Source organism: Megalobrama amblycephala, linkage group LG15, assembly GCF_018812025.1.
Source record: "Megalobrama amblycephala isolate DHTTF-2021 linkage group LG15, ASM1881202v1, whole genome shotgun sequence".
Taxonomy (NCBI): domain Eukaryota; kingdom Metazoa; phylum Chordata; class Actinopteri; order Cypriniformes; family Xenocyprididae; genus Megalobrama; species Megalobrama amblycephala.
In genome coordinates, this window is record NC_063058.1 from 11,950,689 (window position 1) to 11,973,556 (window position 22,868).

The window sequence follows — 22,868 nt, forward strand, 5'->3', positions numbered from 1 at the left end:
CCATTGTCCATGAATTTACCAGTAGGCCTGCCCTATATGATATAATAATTATCATTATTAAAACTTGATATACCACAGTAGGCCTACTACAAACAGATCTGACATTTCGTTGGTACCGAAATACAAATTAAAAGAAAATATTTCTATATTACTAATTTTTCAGTCACAAGCCCGAACAATCCAGCCCTGAACAGGGTAAATATCTTTGCTTGGTTTGAGGCACCGTTTCAAATCCCATAAAACGGCGAGTTTTCCTCACTGTATGCAAATGCTCGCAATCAGTGTTATTTATTTGACATGTACATATATCAGTCTACTTGAACCTACACTTCAGTGCTCATTTAATTAGTTTTATCCGTTTTTGATCGACTTACCTCAAGACCACCTTCGTGAATGGGGGAGGGAGTGCGCGACTCGACGCATGCGCAGAAGAGTGGCGGCGGAGGAGAAAAAGTTTCGCGCAGTTCCAGCTGCAGTAGTTTAGCAGCAGCACAGTCTGCAGGGATCAGACTCAGCTCAGCAGTTTCCAACGCAAAACCAGGATTACTGCACCCAGACTGAAGAAAGAATCTAGAAACATGCTGTTACAGCTCGCAGCCCTTCTAAGTAAGTTTCATTTTAGTTTGGTTGAGGTAAAGTCTCTCAATATAAAGATTTATTTATAAGGTCTATTTTAACTGCCACAAGGCATGGTTTCTCAAACTTTAAGCATCTAAGTATATCTTAAACTTTCAAAAGAAAATATGTAATTAACTTTAACACCTTTGCTTGTTCACTTGTGAATTATATATTTTTTGTTGTCTTATTACAATGAACTTCTTACATTTACTTTTAATATAAATGAATTTAAATTGAATTTCAGTTAAGTTCCATACAGCCAGTTGCATCTTATTTAGATAGCATATATATTTATTTGTATATATATATATATATATATATATATATATATATATATATATATATATATATATATATTTATGTGTCTGTGTGTGTATAAGTATGTGTGAATCTATGTTTGAATGTAGGTTTCAAAAGGGATCTCTCTCACCCATCCCTACCTCCCTTCAGATTTAACAATCTGAAGAACCATTTCCACTATAAAGTACTTTTTTTTTTTTTTTTTTTTTTTTGCAATGGCAAGATTCCATGGATGTTTAAGGTTATTCACGGAATCATAATTTTAGGAGTGTATGTATTTTAAAGGGATAGTTTAAAGTCAGAATTGAATGGATACCCCAAAATTACAATTCTGTCATTATTTATTCACCCTCAGGTTGTTCCAAACCTGTATAAATTTCTTTGTTCTGTTGAACACAATGGAAGATATTTTGAAGAATGTGGGAAACTGAACAGTTTTGGGGCACTATTGAGTTCCATAGTATTTGTTTTTTCTACTGTGGAAGTCAATGGTGCCTCAAAGCAGTAGAAACGCTCTTCAAACTATCCTCCTTTGTGTTCAACAGAACAAAGAAATTTATACAGGTTTGGAACAACCTGCGGGTGAGTAAATGATGACAGAATCTTCATTTTTGGGTGAACTATCCCTTTAAAATGTCCAATTTTGTAGCTTGGTTGATGTGTTGTTCTATCACCACTCACTTTTTTGTAGCTTTTCTAAAACTTAAAGGAAAATACAAGCAAAAATACCTTGAAAATACAAGTAAACAAACTCAGTTACGTTTCATTAGTACAAATGCATATAAAAGTTTTTCTTCCTCAAAGTACTAGGGGCATGGGCTCTTGCAGATGAGCCTGAGCTGGGAGATGTTTGCACAGAGGGGAGCTGTTATCCTGCCACAGGAGATCTTCTCATTGGAAGAGCTCACCAACTCTCGGCCACCTCAACATGCGGACTCCAGAAACCTGAGCCCTTTTGTATCGTCAGTCATTTGCAGGTAACCTATGTGCTGCATCTCGAAACCCTTTTGAATAAATGCAGATGTTTTGCCATTAAAATTCTCAGAAACATTGACTTATTGACTATGAATTAAAATTACAATGAGCTAACATCATTCCATTGTGGTGGAAATTATAAGGACTTCATTTTTCAGGTTGCAAAGATAAGCATTCATTTTATGTTAACGTCAATGTCAAATGATATATGTTCATTCAAAATGAAAACTGCATGCCTGTGCGCTCTATAGATAATTAAATTGTAATACCACAAATGAGGATTTACTTCCACATGTGGGATTTCTCCCAAAACCCCTTGGGGGTTTTATCTGGAACATCTTTAGAAAGAACTTCATTGCAGTCTTGTTATTTCATGTGGGTGTTTTTGGAACACCAAGTTATGTTTGTCTGCAGAGATTTGTTTCAGGACCTGTGACTTTTGACTGTCTAGACTGCTTCCTTTTAGACAAAGTGCCTTAAAATGTTTTATGTAGGTCTATTGAAAATGTTATGAGGGTCTTCTGAATCTTCAAAACTGGAACCTGCATGTTTATTGATGCTGTGGCTGAGTTGTAATCACTCATGCCACACCATAACAGAGATAATTGCTTCTAAGTCTTGTCTCGAGACCAAGAATTTGATTTACACCATTGTATCACTTCTTTTGATCAGCAGTCTTCAGTTTACCTCAATCTCTTTTCATGTTTAATCATTTAAGTGGTGTCATCAAAGACAAACCTTTGCAGTGCAACATTTTGAGTAGGAGCTCATGGCATGAAGATAGTCATTAAAATGGTGGTGGCGGTGATGTCTCCCACCCTCGTGAGGTCAAATGGTGGTTATGAGGTGGAGGTAGACAGGAAGTCATTTTAATGCGCTAGCCACATTACAACACCATATATTTACCAACGTTCATGCTAATTCCCCTCAACAGAACTAAATTGCTGTAATAGGTTTTTAATGAAGAGAAAAATGTCTCAAAGCAACTCTGAACATCTGGAGAGCACATGAAACCAATGCTCTCAGTAGGCCATCAGACTTTGAAAAAGCTGCGTAATGTAAATCAGACCAAGTGGGTTGACTTGCTTCAGTATCTCAGAGACCCTTACAGTCATTCATTTCATTTGGAGAAGTTCTTGCGTCACAAGAATGCAATTGACATTATCTGGTTTTCCCACCCCCTCCATCACAGGAAGAGAAGAAGTGCTTTGTGTGCGATTCCAGGAAGACCTACGATGAGAGGATGCACCAAGTAACCAGCCACAGAATTGAAAATGTTGTGACTACATTTGCTCCGAACCGCCTCAAGACTTGGTGGCAGTCGGAAAATGGTGAGTTGAGCCGTGACGCCAAACAAGACAATTGCTCATCTCCCTTCCTTTTCAATACTGTTCAGTACCATTTGAAGTGTTTGTTCACAGTCGATGTATGAAAGACTGCACTATCCGTATAGTTCTCATGGGAACATAGGAAGGCTGTGAAACAAGGTCTTATTATAGGGAACTCTCTCTCATTAGTGTGTCTGTTAGTTCCCCTATAATCAGACCAATGGAGGGACTAATAACTTCAAAGCAGTTGTGTAATTACTGACCTGTTAAGGTGATGACCATCTTTAACGTGTGGAATGACAACTTTTTTCCCTTGGGAAAAAGTTTTCTATCTGCTAATAGTGTTGAAAGAACATTTCACCCAAAATGTTTATACTGGTTTGGAACAGCATGAGATAAATTCTCATAATCTAGTAATTTATATAATAAAAAAAAACGATAAAATAGTAATTTTATTATTTCTTAGGAAAAAAATATACTTGAGCAAAACTACTTCACTGCTTATTAATATTTGAAAAAAAGTCAGCTAAATCAAAGTCATCTGACTCAAAGTCATCTGATGTGCAGAAAAAAACATAAAGGAAATATCATAGAGAGGACAGACCTTCAGTAATTCAATGAGTCTCTTAAAATATCAAATAATGTAACCTTTTTATTAGTTTAGCTCATATGGTGCGACTTTCTGAAAACCAGACAAAAGACACTTATAATGAATAATTTATTGTATTTGTAAAAACAAAAAACAAAAATGTTTACAAATATGTAAATATATTTTAAAACTTTTTAAAATGATTATTAAGACACTCAAACAGTGATTATATTATTCATGGTGTATGGAAAATATGTTTTTACTTGATGTTACAACATTCATCAATCAATCAATCAATCAATCAATCAATCAATCAATCAATCGTATAGTGTGTTACTATGTACTACTGTACACCAAAAGTGCTTTACAATCATATCATGGCATTTTTAGTTATTTATTTTAAACTTTCTTTAAAATGGTCAGTAAGTTTTCAAAATCATGAAATCATTATGAATACATTTCTAAGATCTCGAGTTCTAAAGATTTTTCCTTTTCTTTAGTGCATACACTTATTTTTACCCTTAAACATATGTGATTCCTGTCTATGTGTATGAAAATGTAAAATGTAAATCTATTGCTCACACAAAGCAATCATATAAGTTCAGAAGATTACACAACAAAGTTCGGAAAAGTTTTTCCTTTGTGTTTTTCGCGTATATGTGACAACATTATGAAAATGATCCCTGTTCACACCGATCTGCGAAAACGTCTAAAAATGCTGTATTATTCATGCCAGGCCTGTTGGTGATGTCACTTTGTAAAGAAAGTAACACTACGTGCCTATAGACTGAACACGTAATACACATGTGCATGACATCACTGTTTCATATATTTGTGTTAATGTAGCTTAAATGGAGACAATACTGGTATCGTTTTCAAAAACTTGTACTTTGAAACCCATTTTTTTTAAAAGGTTGCATTTTCAGGCCCCTAAAATGTTGTTGTCATGTAAATGAATGGCCAAAAGGCATAAAAAGCTTTCCGTTTTTATTTGAAAATGGTGTCGTGTAAACATTCCCATTATTCTATGACTAATGAAGCCACTCGGATAAGTTGCGAAACATCTTCAGCCAACAAGGAGAAGGTTCAGCTGTTTTAAACTGTTAGAATGTACAGTTTCTACAAGCCATATGTTCCTCAATTACATGAACAGACAGAGGAAATGGAAATCCAGAGATTTACTGGTTATTGCCAGTGGAGGAGTGTGAAATGTAGTGGGACAGGAAACAAAGGGGCCATGAATGCAACCAGAGAAGCCTGTGAATATATGGTTTAGGAAAGAGTTACTTACCCATGAGAGATACAGCTGCCAACTGGACCAAAGGCTTGGGAATACAGGGGGGAACTCCTACTTAATTAAAAATACGATTCTGTTTATTCAAATTTTTGATGTTTATAGACCCCCAAAGCACTTTCCCAATAAAAAAGCAGTGTAACTATAGAGCAGCAGAGTTCAGCAGTACTATTAGAGCAATTGTGAATTTCTTCTTAATGTACAAGCTGCAGATGTTCCTGGTAAAATTGTGTAATTTGTACTGAAACCATGTTGCTCAAGCCTTCTGACTTTATATCTCGCTCTGACTCTATATCTCGAATTCTGACTTTATATCTCGCAATTCTGACTTTATAACTCGCAATTCTGACTTTATATCGCGCAATTCTGACTATATCACGCAATTCTGACTTTATATGACACAATTCTGACTTTATATGACACAATTCTGACTTTATATCGCGCAATTCTGACTTTATATCACGCAATTCTGACTTTATATGACACAATTCTGACTTTATCTCGCGCAATTCTGACTTTATATCTCGCAATTCTGACTTTATAACTCACAATTCTGACTTTATATCTCGCAATTCTGACTTTACATCGCGCAATTCTGACTTTATATTGCGCAATTCTGACTTTATAACTCGCAATTCTGACTTTATATTGCGCAATTCTGACTTTATAACTCGCAATTCTGACTTTATATCACGCAATTCTGACTTTATATCGCGCAATTCTGACTTTATAACTCGCAATTCTGACTTTATATCAAGCAATTCTGACTTTATATCAAGCAATTCTGACTTTATTACTCGCAATTCTGACATTATTACTCGCAATTCTGACTTTATATCGCGCAATTCTGACTTTGTCACAATTCTGACTTTATAACTCACAATTGTGACTTTATAACTTGCAATTGTGACTTTATATCATGTAATTCTGACTTTATATCATGCAATTCTGACTTTATAACTCACAATTCTGTCTTTATTACTGGCAATTCTGACTTTATATCACACAATTCTGACTTTTTCTCAGAACTGCAAGATAAAAACTCACAATTGCGAAAAAAAAAGTCAGAATTGTGAGATAAAAGTTTCAAGCATTTAAGCATAAACCATTATAAAGGCTTTAAAGACCATGAGAAGCATAAATTCAGTATGTAAGCCGATGTATACTCTTAAAAATAAAGGAGCATTTTCTGAGCAATCCCATAGAAGAACCATTTTGGGTTCCTAAAAGAACCTTCAGCAAACAGTTCTTAAAAGAACCATTTTGAAATATTCAAAGAAACTTTTTCCACTATAAAGAACATTTTGGACAATGGAAAGATTCTTCATGACAGATCCACAGATGCCAATAAATAACCTTGTATCTAGAAGAACAGTTGGGCAGTTAACAAATGGAAGTGCATAAATAAATGTGGAGAAATACATCCCTTTGTCTGGACTCTCTTTCCTGATGTCTTTTTCTTTCTCTCAGGCCTGGAGAACGTCACAGTCCAGTTGAACCTTGAGGCAGAGTTCCACTTCACCCACCTCATCATGACCTTTAAAGTAAGTGCTTAGGGGACACAGTCAGTTGGTGATGTGTGTTTAGGGGGAAGGTGTCGCCACAGCCCCGGGCTGAGGTGAGATTTGAGGTCGTTAAGAGAGAATGTGGGAAGGGAAGGGGGTTGATGTGGATTTTGCTGGCAGGAGGGGAAGTGTTGCTCAGTGTGTGGGAGTCGTGGGAGGTCTGGGATAAACCCAGCTGTGCAGCCGTCTGAGACCGATGGAATGCTTCAGCTAAAGATTACTGTTCAGCATGATCTCACTTCAGCAATACAGTTAAAAGAAATCAGAGTGCACAGATTAAACGACTGGCGTCACGAGAACAATAGTGCTCATGTGAGGTTCATTGCAAAGATTGTTGTGAAATAGCACAGGAACAAGACATTCATCAATGTTTACTTGTTATAATATAATATATAATGTACTTTTTAGGTCAATATTGCCAATATCAATACCTGGATTTATTATTAAACAGTCTAGCCATTTAACATCATATCTTAACAAAATCAAATAAAAAAACAACAAATAAACAGCAAATTATGACAAATGATCAAACTAAAAAAAAAGAACTATTATAATAAATGTCACATTTCAACATGATTTAGCGGTATGAAAACTTTGAAGGTGCACTTTAATACACTGTAATTTTAATGCTAATCAAATACAAAGTAGTTAAAAAAGGGTAACACAATTTTAGGCCTTACATGCACTGTAGTAATAACTAATAAATGATGCATAATTACAATCAACTAACACTAGCCATAATCCCATAGTAAGTAAATGTAGTTAATTAATATTACTCAGTACTTATTTGTGTAAATGCACTGTAACAGCATCACCTTAAAGGGATAGTTCACCCAAAAATGAACATTCTGTCATTAATTACTCACCCTCATGTCGTAAGACACACCCTAAGACCTTCGTTCATCTTTCGAACACAAATTAAGATATTTTTGATAAAATCCGATGGCTCAGTGAGGCCTCCATTGACAGTAAGTTAATTAACACTTTCAAATGCCCAGAAAGCTACTAAAGATGTATTTAAAACAGGTCATGTGACTACAGTGGTTCAACCTTAATGTTATGAAGCGACAAGAATATTTTTGTGCGCCAAAAAAACGAAATAACGACTTTATTCAACAATATCTAGTGATGGCCGATTTCAAAACACTGCTTCATGAAGCTTCGAAGCTTTAAGAATCTTTTGTTTCGAATCAGTGGTTCGGAGTTTGTATCAAACTTGTGTTTTCAGTAAACGAGTCTTCGTTGCGTCATAAGTGTTTCAAAACGTTTCGAAATTTCAATGGTTCACATGACTTTGGCAGTTTGATACACGCTCCGAGCGAGCCGCTAATTCAAAACAAAAGAAGCTTCATGAAGCAGTGTTTTGAAATCTCCCTTCACTATTTAACATCGTTATTTAGTTTTTTTGCCGCACAAAAAGTATTTTCGTCGCTTCATAACATTAAGGTTGAACTACTGTAGTCACATGAACTGTTTTAAATACGTCTTTAGTAGCTTTCTGGGCATTGAAAGTGTTAATTATCTTGCTGTCAATGGAGGCCTCGCTGAGCCATCAGATTTTATCAAAAATATCTTAATTTGTGTTCCAAAGATGAACGAAGGTCTTACGGGTGTGGAACGACATGAGGGTGAGTAATTAATGACTGTTTTTTTTTTTTTTTGGGTGAGAAATAACCCTTTAAAATAAAGTGTAACCAAACAATGAGTATAGATATTATGTAAGGATCAATCTTAATGATACAGGATTATCATCAACATTGAAAGTGTTAATCCAATGCCCTATTGTACTCTCTCTATATAGACATTTCGACCTGCTGCCATGGTGATCGAGCGTTCTTCGGACTTTGGCAAGACTTGGCAAGTGTACCGTTACTTTGCGTATGACTGCGAGGCCTCCTTCCCCTTCATCTCTCAAGGACCCATGACCAAAGTGGACGATGTTATCTGCGATTCTCGCTACTCTGACATTGAACCCTCAACTGAGGGCGAGGTGAGCGTCTGGAAATTTAATGCACTTCCTGTGAATACTTCCTTGGATTTTTCATTGACTCTTGTTCCTTTTGCTTCTGAAGGTCATCTTTAGGGTTTTGGATCCTGCCTTCAGGATTGATGATCCCTACAGCCCCAGAATCCAAAGTAAGGACACAAACGAAAAAGAACCAGTGACCTTTTCTTTAAAAACATACATCCTTGTCGTTAAGTGCCCTAACAGACCAACCAAATGATTGTATTACTAACTTCTTGCTTTCTGTAATTTACGTTTCCCTTCTATAGACATGTTAAAGATCACTAATCTGAGGGTGAAGTTCACTAGGCTGCACACTCTCGGGGACAACCTTCTGGACTCACGTATAGAGATCAAGGAGAAGTACTACTACGCAATCTACGACATGGTGGTCAGAGGAAACTGTTTTTGCTATGGACACGCATCTGAATGCGCCCCCATTGATGGAGTTGGAGAGGCCGTGGAGGGCATGGTGAGTGTTATCCCAAGTCGTGCCAAAGTCATTCTATATTGTAGTTTAAAGTGCTCCTATTTTACTATTTTAAAGGTTCCTAATTTTGTTTTAGAGGTCTCCTGCAATAGGTTTAAATGCATCCAAGATCAAAAAACACTTTAATTTTCTCATAATATACATTGCAGCATCACCTCTTTTCTCACACTATCTGAAACGGTACAATAAAAGATTCAGTCTCTCTAAAACCCTCTGATTGGTCAGATGGCCCAGTCTGGTGTGATTGGTCTACTCTGCTCTGATTGGTCAGATGACCCAAATTCACAAACAGCTATATTACACACTACATGAAAGGTAATATCCAAAAAAGCATAATAGAGGTGCATAAAGTAAGCTATTAGTATTTATTTTTTATTTTTTTTTTATAGTTCACTATTATTATTTTTTACATTAAATTATAATTATATATTATTTGTATTATTTAATGTTATATAACACTTTTTTTATCACATTTAAATTAATTCCAAGTTTTTCCCTCCAGTCACCACAAATTGACTTAACAATTGTAAATGGCAAGAAATTTAATGCTGTGTTGAAAATGGATAGGCCATAAATACAGCAAATTTAGAGGAAGTAGTTTTTGATTTATGCCACATTTAAATGGAGCAGATGCTTTTGTGGCTTTTTTAACCTCCGGTTTGAAGAAAACATCTCACATACATTTGTCATGGAAAGAAATAGTTTGAACTTCAATCACAGTCTGCTGCTAATTCAGTCTGGATCTGTTTCACATTAGTATGAAAGTATGTGGCCCGCCTCATGGTTTCATTATTGAATAGTTTACAGTGCAAATAATCATGTGGCAGAGAAAATGCACGCAGAGGGTCTTGTTCGAGTATCTTTTTTGGTTTTGTTTCATTTATGTTTGAAGTTGTAGTATGTGTTTCTACCGGTTTATATAAATGATTTTTAGAGCCAAAAACGAAATACACCAAAGGAACGAGGTTCCTGTTTAGTCTGTCATCTCCTCTGTTTACAAGCCGTCTGAACTGGGTTGCATCTCAGTCTGTTGCTGCCCTTACAAAAGTAATGAACTGAAAATACATACAGATCTCAATCTCACTACATTTTTATGTGCAAAATGGCACTGAAGTGACCCCAGATTGTCTCTAGGTACAAAGCAGGTACATGAAAGCTCACATAGATGGGTCTAGATCTGCGTATGTGCCAGAGCTGGAGTTTGTTTAATGTAGTCCAGATGCATCAGTATAAACATTTCCTGTTGCCATCTGGTTTAGGGCCGGATTTGTATGTTCTGAGAAACTGCATCTTTTATCTAAGTTTCTGTTGTAGGAAGAAACGTTTCACAAAACATTTCAGGGTCTCAGTGAGAAGTTAGCTCTCCAAATGTTCATCTTCTGTTTATATTTTTTGGTGCTTTCAAGCATCCTGTTCCAAATAGTATCAATTTGATTACAAATATTTTAAGTGTTTTGTTATTGGTTATCATTATTATGTCTGCTTTTGCCGTAGGTCCATGGCCATTGTATGTGTAATCATAACACCATGGGTCTGAACTGTGAGCGCTGTCAGGACTTCTACCATGACCTGCCATGGAGGCCCGCCGAAGGACGTAACACCAACGCCTGTAAAAGTATGATGTTATGCTACGATTAATCATGGGTCAATGAAATCACGCTATTTTTTGGTCAATCTATTAATTTATCTAAAAAGGTTAGATAAATTAATGTTATAAAATGTGGTACAAAACCCAAAAACTTTAAGATATTATTTATGAAATATTTAAGAATTATTTATGAAATAAGTAATATGAGGACATGTGTCTTAATTGTCCTAATGCACAGTAAGAGTTTGAGTGGCCAAAGACTCTCCAAAGATCAGGAGAATTGCTGAAATTAGCTGAGTCTTGAGTTTTGAAAGCCTAAAAAAATTATCAAACAGCACCTACATCCCCACAAGTTGTTCAGGAGGCTTACAAGAAAAATCCTCCTCGCTCATCCAAAAACAAACTCCAGCATATTCAGCTGTCAGACAAGACTGGAACTTCAAAAGGGACCTGGTTTTATGTTCAGATGAAACTAAAAAAAAGAGCTTTTTGGCAGCAAACCCACCAGATTTTACCGCATTATAGTTTTTAAACAACGTTGTTGTAGTTCTTTGTTGTACAAAATTTACCGCATTATAGTTTTTAAATGTTTTTGTTGTACAAATTTTACCACATTATAGTTTTTAAACGTTTTTGTTGTACAAATTGTACCGCATTATAGTTTTAAACAACGTTGTTGTAGTTCTTTGTTGTACAAATTTTACCGCATTATAGTTTTTAAATGTTTTTGTTGTACAAATTTTACCGCATTATAGTTTTAAACAACATTGTTGTAGTTCTTTGTTGTACAAATTTTACCGCATTATAGTTTTTAAACGTTTTTGTTGTACAAATGTTACCACATTATAGTTTTAAACAACATTGTTGTAGTTCTTTGTTGTACAAATTTTACCGCATTATAGTTTTAAACAACATTGTTGTAGTTCTTTGTTGTACTAATTTTACCACATTATAGTTTTTAAACGTTTTTGTTGTACAAATTTTACTGCATTATAGTTTTAAACAACGTTGTTGTAGTTCTTTGTTGTACAAATTTGACCACATTATAGTTTTAAACAACATTGTTGTAGTTCTTTGTTGTACAAATTTTACCGCATTATAGTTTTAAACAACATTGTTGTAGTTCTTTGTTGTACAAATTTTACCGCATTGTTGTAGTTCTTTGTTGTACTAATTTTACCACATTATAGTTTTTAAACGTTTTTGTTGTACTAATTTTACCGCATTATAGTTTTTAAACGTTTTTGTTGTACAAATTTTACCACATTATAGTTTTTAAACAACGTTGTTGTAGTTCTTTGTTGTACAGATTTTACAGCATTACAGTTTTAAACGTTGTTGTAGTTCTTTGTTGTACAAATTTTACCGCATTATAGTTTTTAAACAACGTTGTTGTAGTTCTTTGTTGTACAAATTTTACCGCATTATAGTTTTTAAACAACGTTGTTGTAGTTCTTTGTTGTACAGATTTTACAGCATTACAGTTTTAAACGTTGTTGTAGTTCTTTGTTGTACAAATTTTACTGCATTATAGTTTTTAAACAACGTTGTTGTAGTTCTTTGTTGTACAAATTTTACTGCATTATAGTTTTTAAACAACGTTGTTGTAGTTCTTTGTTGTACAGATTTTACAGCATTACAGTTTTAAACGTTGTTGTAGTTCTTTGTTGTACAAATTTTACCGCATTATAGTTTTAAACAACGTTGTTGTAGTTCTTTGTTGTACAAATTTTACCGCATTATAGTTTTTAAACAACGTTGTTGTAGTTCTTTGTTGTACAGATTTTACAGCATTACAGTTTTAAACGTTGTTGTAGTTCTTTGTTGTACAAATTTTACCGCATTATAGTTTTTAAACAACGTTGTTGTAGTTCTTTGTTGTACAAATTTTACTGCGTTATAGTTATAAACAACATTGTTGTAGTTCTTTGTTGTACAAATTTTACTGCATTATAGTTTTTAAACAACGTTGTTGTAGTTCTTTGTTGTACAAATTTTACTGCATTATAGTTTTTAAACAACATTGTTGTAGTTCTTTGTTGTACAAATTTTACTGCATTATAGTTTTTAAACAACGTTGTTGTAGTTCTTTGTTGTACAGATTTTACAGCATTACAGTTTTAAACGTTGTTGTAGTTCTTTGTTGTACAAATTTTACTGCATTATAGTTTTTAAACAATGTTGCTGTAGTTCTTTGTTGTACAAATTTTACCGCATTATAGTTTTTAAACAACGTTGTTGTAGTTCTTTGTTGTACAAATTACCGCATTGTAGTTTTTAAACAACGTTGTTGTAGTTCTTTGTTGTACAAATTTTACCACATTATAGTTTTTAAACGTTTTTGTTGTACAAATTTTACCACATTATAGTTTTTAAACAACGTTGTTGTAGTTCTTTGTTGTACAAATGTTTCTGCATTATCTCACTAACATTCCCTTGCTTCTTTTACAGAGTGTAACTGCAATCATCACTCTGATTCCTGTCATTTCGACATGGCCGTGTATCAGGCCTCAGGTAACGTGAGCGGTGGCGTGTGCGACGGCTGCGAGCACAACACCATGGGTCACAAATGCGAGCAGTGCAAGCCGTTCTTCTACCAACATCCGGAGAAAGACATCCGCGACCCCAACATCTGCGAGCGTACGTGTTCCCTCTCATTTCCTCTCCTGTCATTTCCTCTGAGGAGCTTTTTTTCCCCATTCAGGCGGCTGCTTCTCCTCTACCTGTCTGGTCTAGTTTGTGATACGAGTCTGGTCCAGCTGTTCTTTTGTTCATCTCTGATTTGGGAAGTAGAAACACCTGGGCTTTGAAGTAGTCCGTCACCACAGGGCAAAGCTCCGCCCTTTTTCAAAGCACATGCGTCTACGGTTTCACATTCCTCTTTTGTTGTGGTGACTGAGGTTTTTAGTTTGAAACCTCTGACCACAAAGCAGAAATGCGGTCTGTGAATTTTACACAAAACCTTGGTAACAGTTTACAATAAGATTCATTAATATTAATCCAATAAATAAACATAAAATAATAATGAAAAATACTTTTTTCATTGTATGTAAAAAATGATTTTTTTTTCCTGTGTTGGATTTTTGAGAGAATGTATTCTTTTACGGTCTTAAAATTGTTCATTGTTTGTTAATGCAATAACTGTTAACAAACTAAATTTTGTTGCAAATTGTTACCAATAGTTTGTTGTGTGATTATTAATGCTAAACAATGAACTTTGTTTGGCTTGAAAAACTGTGTTGTTATATATAATAAGATTTTCCTGTGCTGCACTGATATACCATAAGAGCCAGCATGGCTTCGTTTGTTAGTTTTCCCATCTGTCCACAGTTCCTCCCATTGTCTTTAAGTATGCTGTCTGGATTTGTCTTTTCCAGCCTGTAACTGTGATCCGGTCGGCTCTCTCAATGGTGGAGTTTGTGATCCGCTGACAGACGTGTCTCTCGGGCTGATCACGGGTCAGTGCCGCTGTAAGCCTAATGTGGAGGGAGAGCGCTGTGACCAGTGCAAACAGGGCCATTACGGACTCAGCGACGACCCTCTGGGATGTCAGCGTAAGTCGACGTCTCACACAATAAAGCGACTAATCAGTCTAAATCCAAACCATTTGTCAATGTGAGAATGACTTTGAAAGGTCTTCATAACTCTAAAGAAAGCTATTCTTGTGTTGTTGTTACCCAGCATGCACGTGCAATGCTTTGGGGACAGTTCCAGGTGGAAGCCCATGCGATACGGACTCAGGAAACTGCTACTGTAAACGTCTGGTTACCGGAAGGAATTGTGACCAGTGTCTGGTGGGTGTTCTGCTTCCTTTATGAGTTAATTCATATGTCTTTGAGCAGTAAATCTGTAAGTTGTTTTATTTTAAAAATATAAAATCTTACTTTTATGGTAATTAATGTAATATTTATTATAAAGCAATAATCACCAAGAATCACCAGTGAATTTACAGCTGCTAAGGCTTGTTGTTAGAAACGACGTAGAGTGGCTCCCATAAGGCTTATTGCTTTTAGAAAACAGTTAGTCCATAAAAATATTTGTTTAATATTTTTAGACTCAGTGGCGCAGTAATACTGATGAAATGAGGTCACAGGTGTATGTTTTTAGAGTAATTTACAACGGCTTTGAATGAGGCTTAACCAGTCAGAATCAAGGACTGGAACTAGCCATTTTATTATGTAAATTATACAACAGTTTGTGCAAGTGCTTGAATTGATCAGTGTTCTAGTAGCCCTGATATTCACTATAATAGCACTTTAGCTTGTGCAAAAATGCTTAAATTGTTATGAAAATTAATGATTAAAGTTGTTTTTGTTTAATTTATATATATATATATATATATATATATATATAGCATTCTATTGTGTGAAAATGCAATCTCTTTAACAACTGCTTACATTTTGCTTCTTGTGAGGTCTGTCATAAACACTGTGGTGTTCAAATGTTATTTTAACAAGTCTCTCTTTCTCTCTCTCTCTCTCTCTCTCTCTCTCACTCTCTCTCTCTCTCACTCTTAGCCTCAGCACTGGGGTCTCAGTAATGACATGGATGGCTGCAGACCATGTGACTGTGATCATGGTGGCGCAATCAACAACCAGTGAGTAAAACTACTCCTTTCTGTATGTAGTTCTACTTTCTGCCTGAATCTCTCATTCAAATTCAGTTTTTATCACTATTATTATAGTTTGTAATGTTAAGGATTTGACCAACCCTGATTTACCAGTGTGAACCCAGTGTTACCAAAGTATTATTATATGTAGTTTAGTTCTAGTATAGTATTTTAAATAGTTTTTATTTTTCTGTTTTCATTTTTAACAAGCAATCATGTTCTGTGCTTTTGTAATTTTCATTATTTAAAAAAAAAGTTTTTTTTCAAATTTCTTCATGAAATTTAATTTATTTTTATTTCAGTTTTTTCAGTAAAGCCTAAACTGATTTATTTCAGTTAGTTGTTTAGGCGACATTTCTAATTGTTGTTTAAGTAATTTATTTAATTTTTCTATTTCATTTTATTTTAGCTTCATTTCCCTTACTGAAAATGATTTTTAATAGTTTCAGTTTTTGTTAACAGTAACTATATGTATTAAACTTTTGCGACATTGAATGATACCTTACTTAACTAATGTTGCTTGCTGATAATTACTTTTCTAAGTGATCAGATCAGTCTTTGATAAAACGATAAAGCGTTAGTTTACCCAAAAATGAAAATTTTGTCATCATTTACTCACCCTCATGTCGTTACAAACCCCCAAGACTTTCGTTCATCTTCGGAAAACAAATGAAGATATTTTTGATAAAATCGGAGAGATTTCTGTTCCTCCATTGACAGCTACACAACCACCACTTTGATGCTCTAAAAAGTTCATAAAGGGCTCGTAAAACTAAATCAATACCCATGCATCATACCCGCGTTACCCTCGGTTTCCGGTTTTATTTTGTAAAAACACTATTTTGTCAAGTAGCTAACATAGCATAATCAGATGCAGCTTTATTTTTAGTAACAGTAATACAGCATTTTCTCCATCATACAATACGTTTTAAAATTAATTGCATGCCATTTATCAACACAATCATCCAGCATTTAATATTTTAAAATCGATTAATCTTGCTGCAGTGTGTCTCAAACAAGTGTCTCACAGCAGCCGCCGAGCGAACGCACAGAGTAATGTTATAACATCATTTTCAACACTCTCAAATGTATCTAATATGATAAACAGAGCTGTGTTACCTCATACTCATGACTGGAAAAGAGGAAGCAGCACCGGCGACTGTTTCATAATAAAAGTTCAGCTGCTCGTGAGGCGTGTGTTGCACAATCTCCTCGTTCAGCTCCCACAACACTCGGTCCTGCTCTGCTTCATACTACAGTAACGTTAATAATTGCATCCATGAACATGATTTCTTCCCGAGTCCTATCCCAATTCTTTTCCACCAGCTGTGATGTGAAGACCACATGTCCCGAGATCCCGCACTCAAACTTGCCGTCATCAAGCTACGCCTTTGTTTTGAATAGGCCTCTAGCGACCTCTAGAAGACAGAAATCTTACATATTGCACCTTTAACTTTACTTTTAAAAAATTGATCATGCTATAACAAAAAAAAAAAAACCCCAACATGAAACCAATAACCACTGTGCAAACTGTGCAATATTTTTTATATTTTATCAGAATTTATTTATATTTTATTTAGCACACCCAGGAAGTCGTGGTGTGGTGTGTGGGGTAACCAGGATCTATTTAATTTTATTTTATTTTCAATTTCTTGGTTACACACAGTTCTGTATTGTCATATTTGGTTGAATGTTGATGCTGAACGTGAATAAATTAATTTACTTTGTAAATCTGGGACTTTTCTTACTTTTTTTGGACGTGAAAGGACATGAGCGGTCTTGAATAATGGTCTTTAAAAGGCCTTAAAAGTATTAAATTTACCTTGTCGAAACCTGCAGAAAATACATTTTCTTCAGCACTTGTAAAAACTTACTTTCTCCTCTTACTGGGCTGTCCTTCTTATAAGTTGTATCAGCCTGTTGAGAAACTACTGGCAGGAGGCCTGAAATAGCAATGAAAAAGAATGTTTCTTAGTCTCAGATTAAGCCCTGAACTGGCAATATCGTCCAATAAGAAAACTGCATTTACATGAGTTACAAAGGGAGGCTTTAACTGCAGTCCAACACTCAGTCGGGTGCCCTTTCTCACAGGTTTTGTATCTTAAATGTGTGTGTGTCTGTCACCGGTGAATATTTCCTCCTGAGCTGTTTTTCTCCAGACCTTTAAGAAGAACCATCTAAACCTCTTGATGTTTCTTTTCCCAGTTGTTCTCCTGAAACGGGCCAGTGTCAGTGTCGCGAGCACATGTTTGGCAGGCGCTGCGACCAGGTGGAATCTGGTTTTTACTTCATCGCTCTGGACCACTACACTTATGAAGCAGAGGACGCCAAGTTTGGACCAGTAGGCTTCTTCATTATTCTCATTTAACAAAGTCCTCATTTGACCCAATGGTTGACCCAAATATCTCTCCATCTCCCTGCAGGGTGTGACCGTTGTCCCAAGAACACACCCTCAGGACAGATCCCCTACTTGGACAGGCATTGGTTTCGTGAATGTCCCTGAAGGTGCCTATCTTGAATTTAGCATTGACAACATTCCCTACTCTATGGAGTATGACATCATCATCCGATATGAACCACAGGTGACTTCCTCTACAATTACATTGTCTAATACTCGTACTGACATTTGACTATTGAAGATGTCTAACTAAAGTCAGCTGGGACATGTTTCATCAGACCTCTCTTGAGTTAAAGGGTACGCTGACATCTTCAGCAGACTTCACATCATTACATCATGTTTTTGCTCTTTCATGATCTGTAGCTGCCAGAGCAGTGGGAAGAAGTGTTGATGACTGTCATCAGGCCTGGTGTCATTACCGCCGACAGCCGCTGTGCCAACACAATGCCCGATGATGACAACCAAATGGTGTCTCTGCATCCTGGATCCAGGTATGTTGCTACGTCCGAAAATTTTCCACCCCCATGCAAAGTTCTAGATTGCATGAATTACTTGCTTTTGATCATGAAAGTACGCAACGTTAACTGTGTTTAGAACCTGCCTCTCACTAGGTTTTGGAAGCCAATGTCTTTGAGTGTTGAGAAAGTCAATTCTCTTGGTTTTACCCATCAGGTATGTGGTGCTGCCCAGGCCTGTATGTTTTGAAGAGGGCTTGAACTACACCGTGCGCTTGAGTCTGTCTCTATACTCGGCTCTCAGCGATATGCAGTCGCCATACACGCTCATCGACTCGGTAGGCTCCTTCTTTTACCCTCAAAACAGAAAGACTCAACTGCATTGGAATAGTCAAATGCTGATCGGTTGATTTCGATCCTTGCCCTCAGATCGTCCTCATGCCACACTGTAAAAACCTGGATATTTTCTCTGGCTCTGGATCAGAGGGTGGGGATCTGGTGACCAACAGCGCCTGGGAAACCTTCCAGCGTTACCGCTGTTTGGAGAACAGCCAAGCTGTGGTGAAAACCCCCATGACTGATATCTGCAGAAATTACATCTTCAGCGTTTCCGCTCTTCTGCACCAGGGAGTTAAAGGTATACAAAGTCAAATTATTAGTTATGTTTGCTAAGAATTTCCCTGAGAAAATAAAAAAAATCTAGTTCTGTTATCAAATTTGGCACTTTGACTTGATCTACAAGATCTTTCCACTTTGTTTAAAGTGCACACGCATACAGATACTCACTCTGTCATCATCGCATGAGATTGGCTCCATTCTCTAACCACAAAAGCATCCCCTTTTCCCTTTATGATAGACGTGCCAGTCTTCATTCTGTCATCGTTCATTCAGCTTTCATTTTCTTCCGTCTGCTGTCTCTCGGCAGAGGTGCTTTCCTGCCTCGTGTCAGAGCTTGTAACATAATTATACTGCCTTACATGCTTCCTGTCTGACACTTTACAATTTCATCGACTGTCAGAGCAAGAAGAAAAGCAAAAGACATGGCTAGAGGCATTAATCGGAACAAAAGCTTTGCTGACTATGAATGTTTTCGGTGTGAAAACGTTCACTTCTACATGATAAAATCAAACATAACAAAACACTCTACTGCTAGAAATATTTGTTGAAGTCATACTTTAAGAATAGGATATTTTGAAACTTTGTAACTTGTCAAGCTTCACGTGATAGATAATGAAAAAACAACAGTCATACTCATTTCTAGGAAAAGTAGGCTACAATTCAAAGCTACACTTTAATAAACAGCTACACTGAAGCTATTTAAAGAGACATTTTTTTTTAAATATATCAGTTTAATGAGAGCAGTATATTGCACAGAATGGCAAATTAATGATAGTTTTTAAATAAACAGTATCAAGATTGGCAATTACATTAAACTTGAAAAAAATGTACACAAATAAAACTGTTTTAGTAGTGTCTCTGATTTAAACTTTATCAGGAAAAATGGTGATACAGTTGGTGAGATCAATTAATTTTCACATTTGGCATGTTGCCAGAATTATTCATGTTTTTTGTTTGTCTAGATCAATGGTCACCAACCTTTTTAAGCCCAAGATCCCTGAGCTCGACCTTTTTGGAAGACAAGATCTACTTGATAGAAAAAGACAGTCCAGATTGTATTTAGTATTTTTTTCATGGTCAATTTAGATTCTGATTTATTTATTTATTTTTACAAGCAAATTGGCCGATTCTGATACTGGTTGCAGATATTTATTATTAATAATATTATAATAAACAAAAATACATAGCCATTTCAAATTAGAGGGAACCACTGCTTTTTAATCACAATCCAAACAAAGATGCTACGCACGTTGCATGAGCAGTTGTTTTTTATTTGAATTAGATTTAATTTCAAGATTTAAAGCAAAAACAGAACGGTCTGACTTTATCTTTGTGAAATTATAAATGCTACACACACAAAAAAAGCATGAAACAAAAACAGCAGGCTGAATGAGACGCAGATTCACTCTCTGACAGAAGGTGGCGCTTTTATGGAGCAGCAGTGATACAGCGTTTCCTTGGTTACCGCTGTAAACAAAGTTGAACTGCGCTAATAATTAGCTACTTTATTCACAGGTAAGAGGAAAATAAAATGTCATTGCCATCGAAATCTTCCTGAAGACTGATCTCCTTTTAGAGATGAATTCATAATCCCTCGCCCCCAATTCAATATTTATATTTTCTTCCTATATTTCAAGCATCGTGAACAGTGAGCTGCTCTGCCTGCTACAGAATTGTCTCCTCTTCGCGTCCGTCTTCAGCGTCTCTGGCCTCTTGTTAACGGCCATTTACAGACTCAGACATAATGTGGGCTATTTACCTTTACTTGTCTGTCCCAGTAGCTCCAGAAAATAACATAAAAATAAATACAAAAATACAGTACAAAGACTGGAGAAATGTAATGTATTTTTGTACTCATATTTCTGTTATTTTCGCGAGCTACTGGAACAGTGATAAAGATCGACCAGTCGATCGCGATCGACGGGTTGGCGATCACTGGTCTAGATTATGAAATACCTGCTCATAGCACTATTTTTTGTCATTTAGTTGCATGTCTCCAGCCTATCTAGCAGCAAATGGCACGTACATCTCATCAACTCTATACATTAATGATATAACAGTCTCTTCCACAGAGTATGTAGATGATGATTAAAGGATTAGTTCACCCCAAAATGAAAATTACCCCAAGATTTACTCAACCTCAAGCCATCCTAGGTGTACATGACTCTCTTCTTTAAGACGAATACAATCGGAGTTATATTGATAATCACCCTGATGCTCCAAAGCTTTAAGATGGCAGTGAACCACCAGTTTTACCACCAGTTTGAAGCTGAAGAAAGTTCATAAACGTACTCCACACGGCTCCAGGGGGTTAATAAAGGCCTTCTGAAGCTAAGTGATGCATTTGTGTAAGAAAAATATCCATATTTAACACTTTATAAAGTAATATAACTATCTTCTGGCTAAACGGCCATATATGGATTCGGCTTACGTCTAAAGCGTACCTTACACAACGGACATAGTGTAGTTAGTATGCCGTGGTGTAGCGTAGTACCAGTAGTACATCGCATAAGTTAATCTGCATAAGAATCTGTATGGCTGTTTGGCCAAAAGCTAGTTATTTTACTGAATTAACATAACTCTGATTGTATTCGTGTGAAAGAAGAAAGACATATGCACCTAGGATGGCTTGAGGGTGAGTAAATCATGGGGTAAAATTAATTCTGGGGTGAACTGATCCTTTAATAGTGAAATAAATAGTAAATATTAAAGGGTTAGTTCACCCAAAAATTTTATTTCTGTCATTTATTACTCACCCTCATGTCGTTCCAAACCCGTAAGACCTTCGTTCATCTTCGGAACACAAATTAAGATATTTTTGATGAAATCCGAGGGTATCTGATCCACACATAGGCAGCAACATCAATGCACCTTTTGACGTCTAGAAAGGTAGTTGAAAACATGGTTAAAATCATCAACGTGACTACAGTGGTTCAACCTTAATGTTATCAAGTGACGTGAATACTTTTCGTGCGCAATAACAAAACAAAAATAATGACTTTATTCAACAATTTGATCCATTATCATACGTAGTGAACTCGGTGCAGGGTTCCTCGTTTACGTCCGAACGCCAACTCAGTATTGGCCGAAGCTGAACACGTGAGCAGCACAGCCAATAATGCGGCGGCATTCTCGCATTCGGACATAAATAAGGAAGCCTGCACTGAGTTCACTATGTATGACAATGGTTCACTAAAGATAACTATAAAGATAAAGATTTAGGGAAAAATTTGCTCAAACAGGTGCGTTTCCCAAAAGCCAACTAACATCGCAAGTTCCGTCGTTACTAACATAGTTCAATGATTTGGTGTTTCCAGAAACCATAATTCAAACGAACATTCGCAAACTGCATCGCAAACTTGTGTGGTTGGAAGGACAGCTCTCGAGCTGTGGTCAGAAGCATAGTTTCTTGTTTATATGACGTGGACTTACTAAATCCTTATCTGGAGCAAAATAAGCAAGCTGACATTAAGTACAATGTAAATATTCTATATATACAAATGTCATTTACATATTTTAGTTTGTCAAGAAATTTTAAGCACCATTTTTAAAGGTGCCCTAGAATTAAATATTGAATTTATATTGGCATAGTTGAATAACAAGTGTTCAGTACAAGGAAAAGACATACAGTGATTTTCAAACTCCATTGTTTCCTCCTTCTTATATAAATCTTATTTGTTTAAAAGACCTCCGAAGAACAGGCGAATCTCAACATGACACCGACTGTTACGTAACAGTCAGGATCATTAATATGTACGCCCCCAATATTTGCATATGCCAGCCCATGATCAAACCATTACACAAGGGCAGGACGTCTGGATGTGCACAGCTGAATCATCAGACTAGGTAAACAAGCAAGAACAATAGCGAAAAATGGCAGATGGAGCAATAATAACTGACATGATCCATGATATCATGATATTTTTAGTGATATTTGTGAATTGTCTTTCTAAATGTTTTGTTAGCATGTTGCTAATGTACTGTTAAATGTGGTTAAAGTTACCATCGTTTCTTACTGTATTCACGGAGACAAGAG

The 22,868-nt window shown here is 36.0% G+C and overlaps 1 protein-coding gene across 1 annotated transcript in view; it reads left to right on the forward strand.

Moving 5' to 3' along the window:
• The first annotated feature begins 448 nt into the window (after positions 1–448).
• Positions 449–22,868, forward strand: part of lamb1a (laminin, beta 1a) — a 43,789-nt gene continuing 21,369 nt past the window's right edge. Inside the window, 17 exon segments of the mRNA XM_048158146.1 lie at positions 449–606; positions 1,723–1,895; positions 3,086–3,224; positions 6,575–6,648; positions 8,471–8,659; positions 8,742–8,805; positions 8,944–9,146; positions 10,659–10,779; positions 13,204–13,392; positions 14,130–14,306; positions 14,434–14,546; positions 15,270–15,349; positions 17,567–17,702; positions 17,785–17,943; positions 18,123–18,250; positions 18,432–18,552; positions 18,644–18,851. Of these exon segments, the coding sequence (XP_048014103.1) occupies positions 579–606; positions 1,723–1,895; positions 3,086–3,224; positions 6,575–6,648; positions 8,471–8,659; positions 8,742–8,805; positions 8,944–9,146; positions 10,659–10,779; positions 13,204–13,392; positions 14,130–14,306; positions 14,434–14,546; positions 15,270–15,349; positions 17,567–17,702; positions 17,785–17,943; positions 18,123–18,250; positions 18,432–18,552; positions 18,644–18,851 (2,302 nt within the window). The 5' untranslated portion in view covers positions 449–578.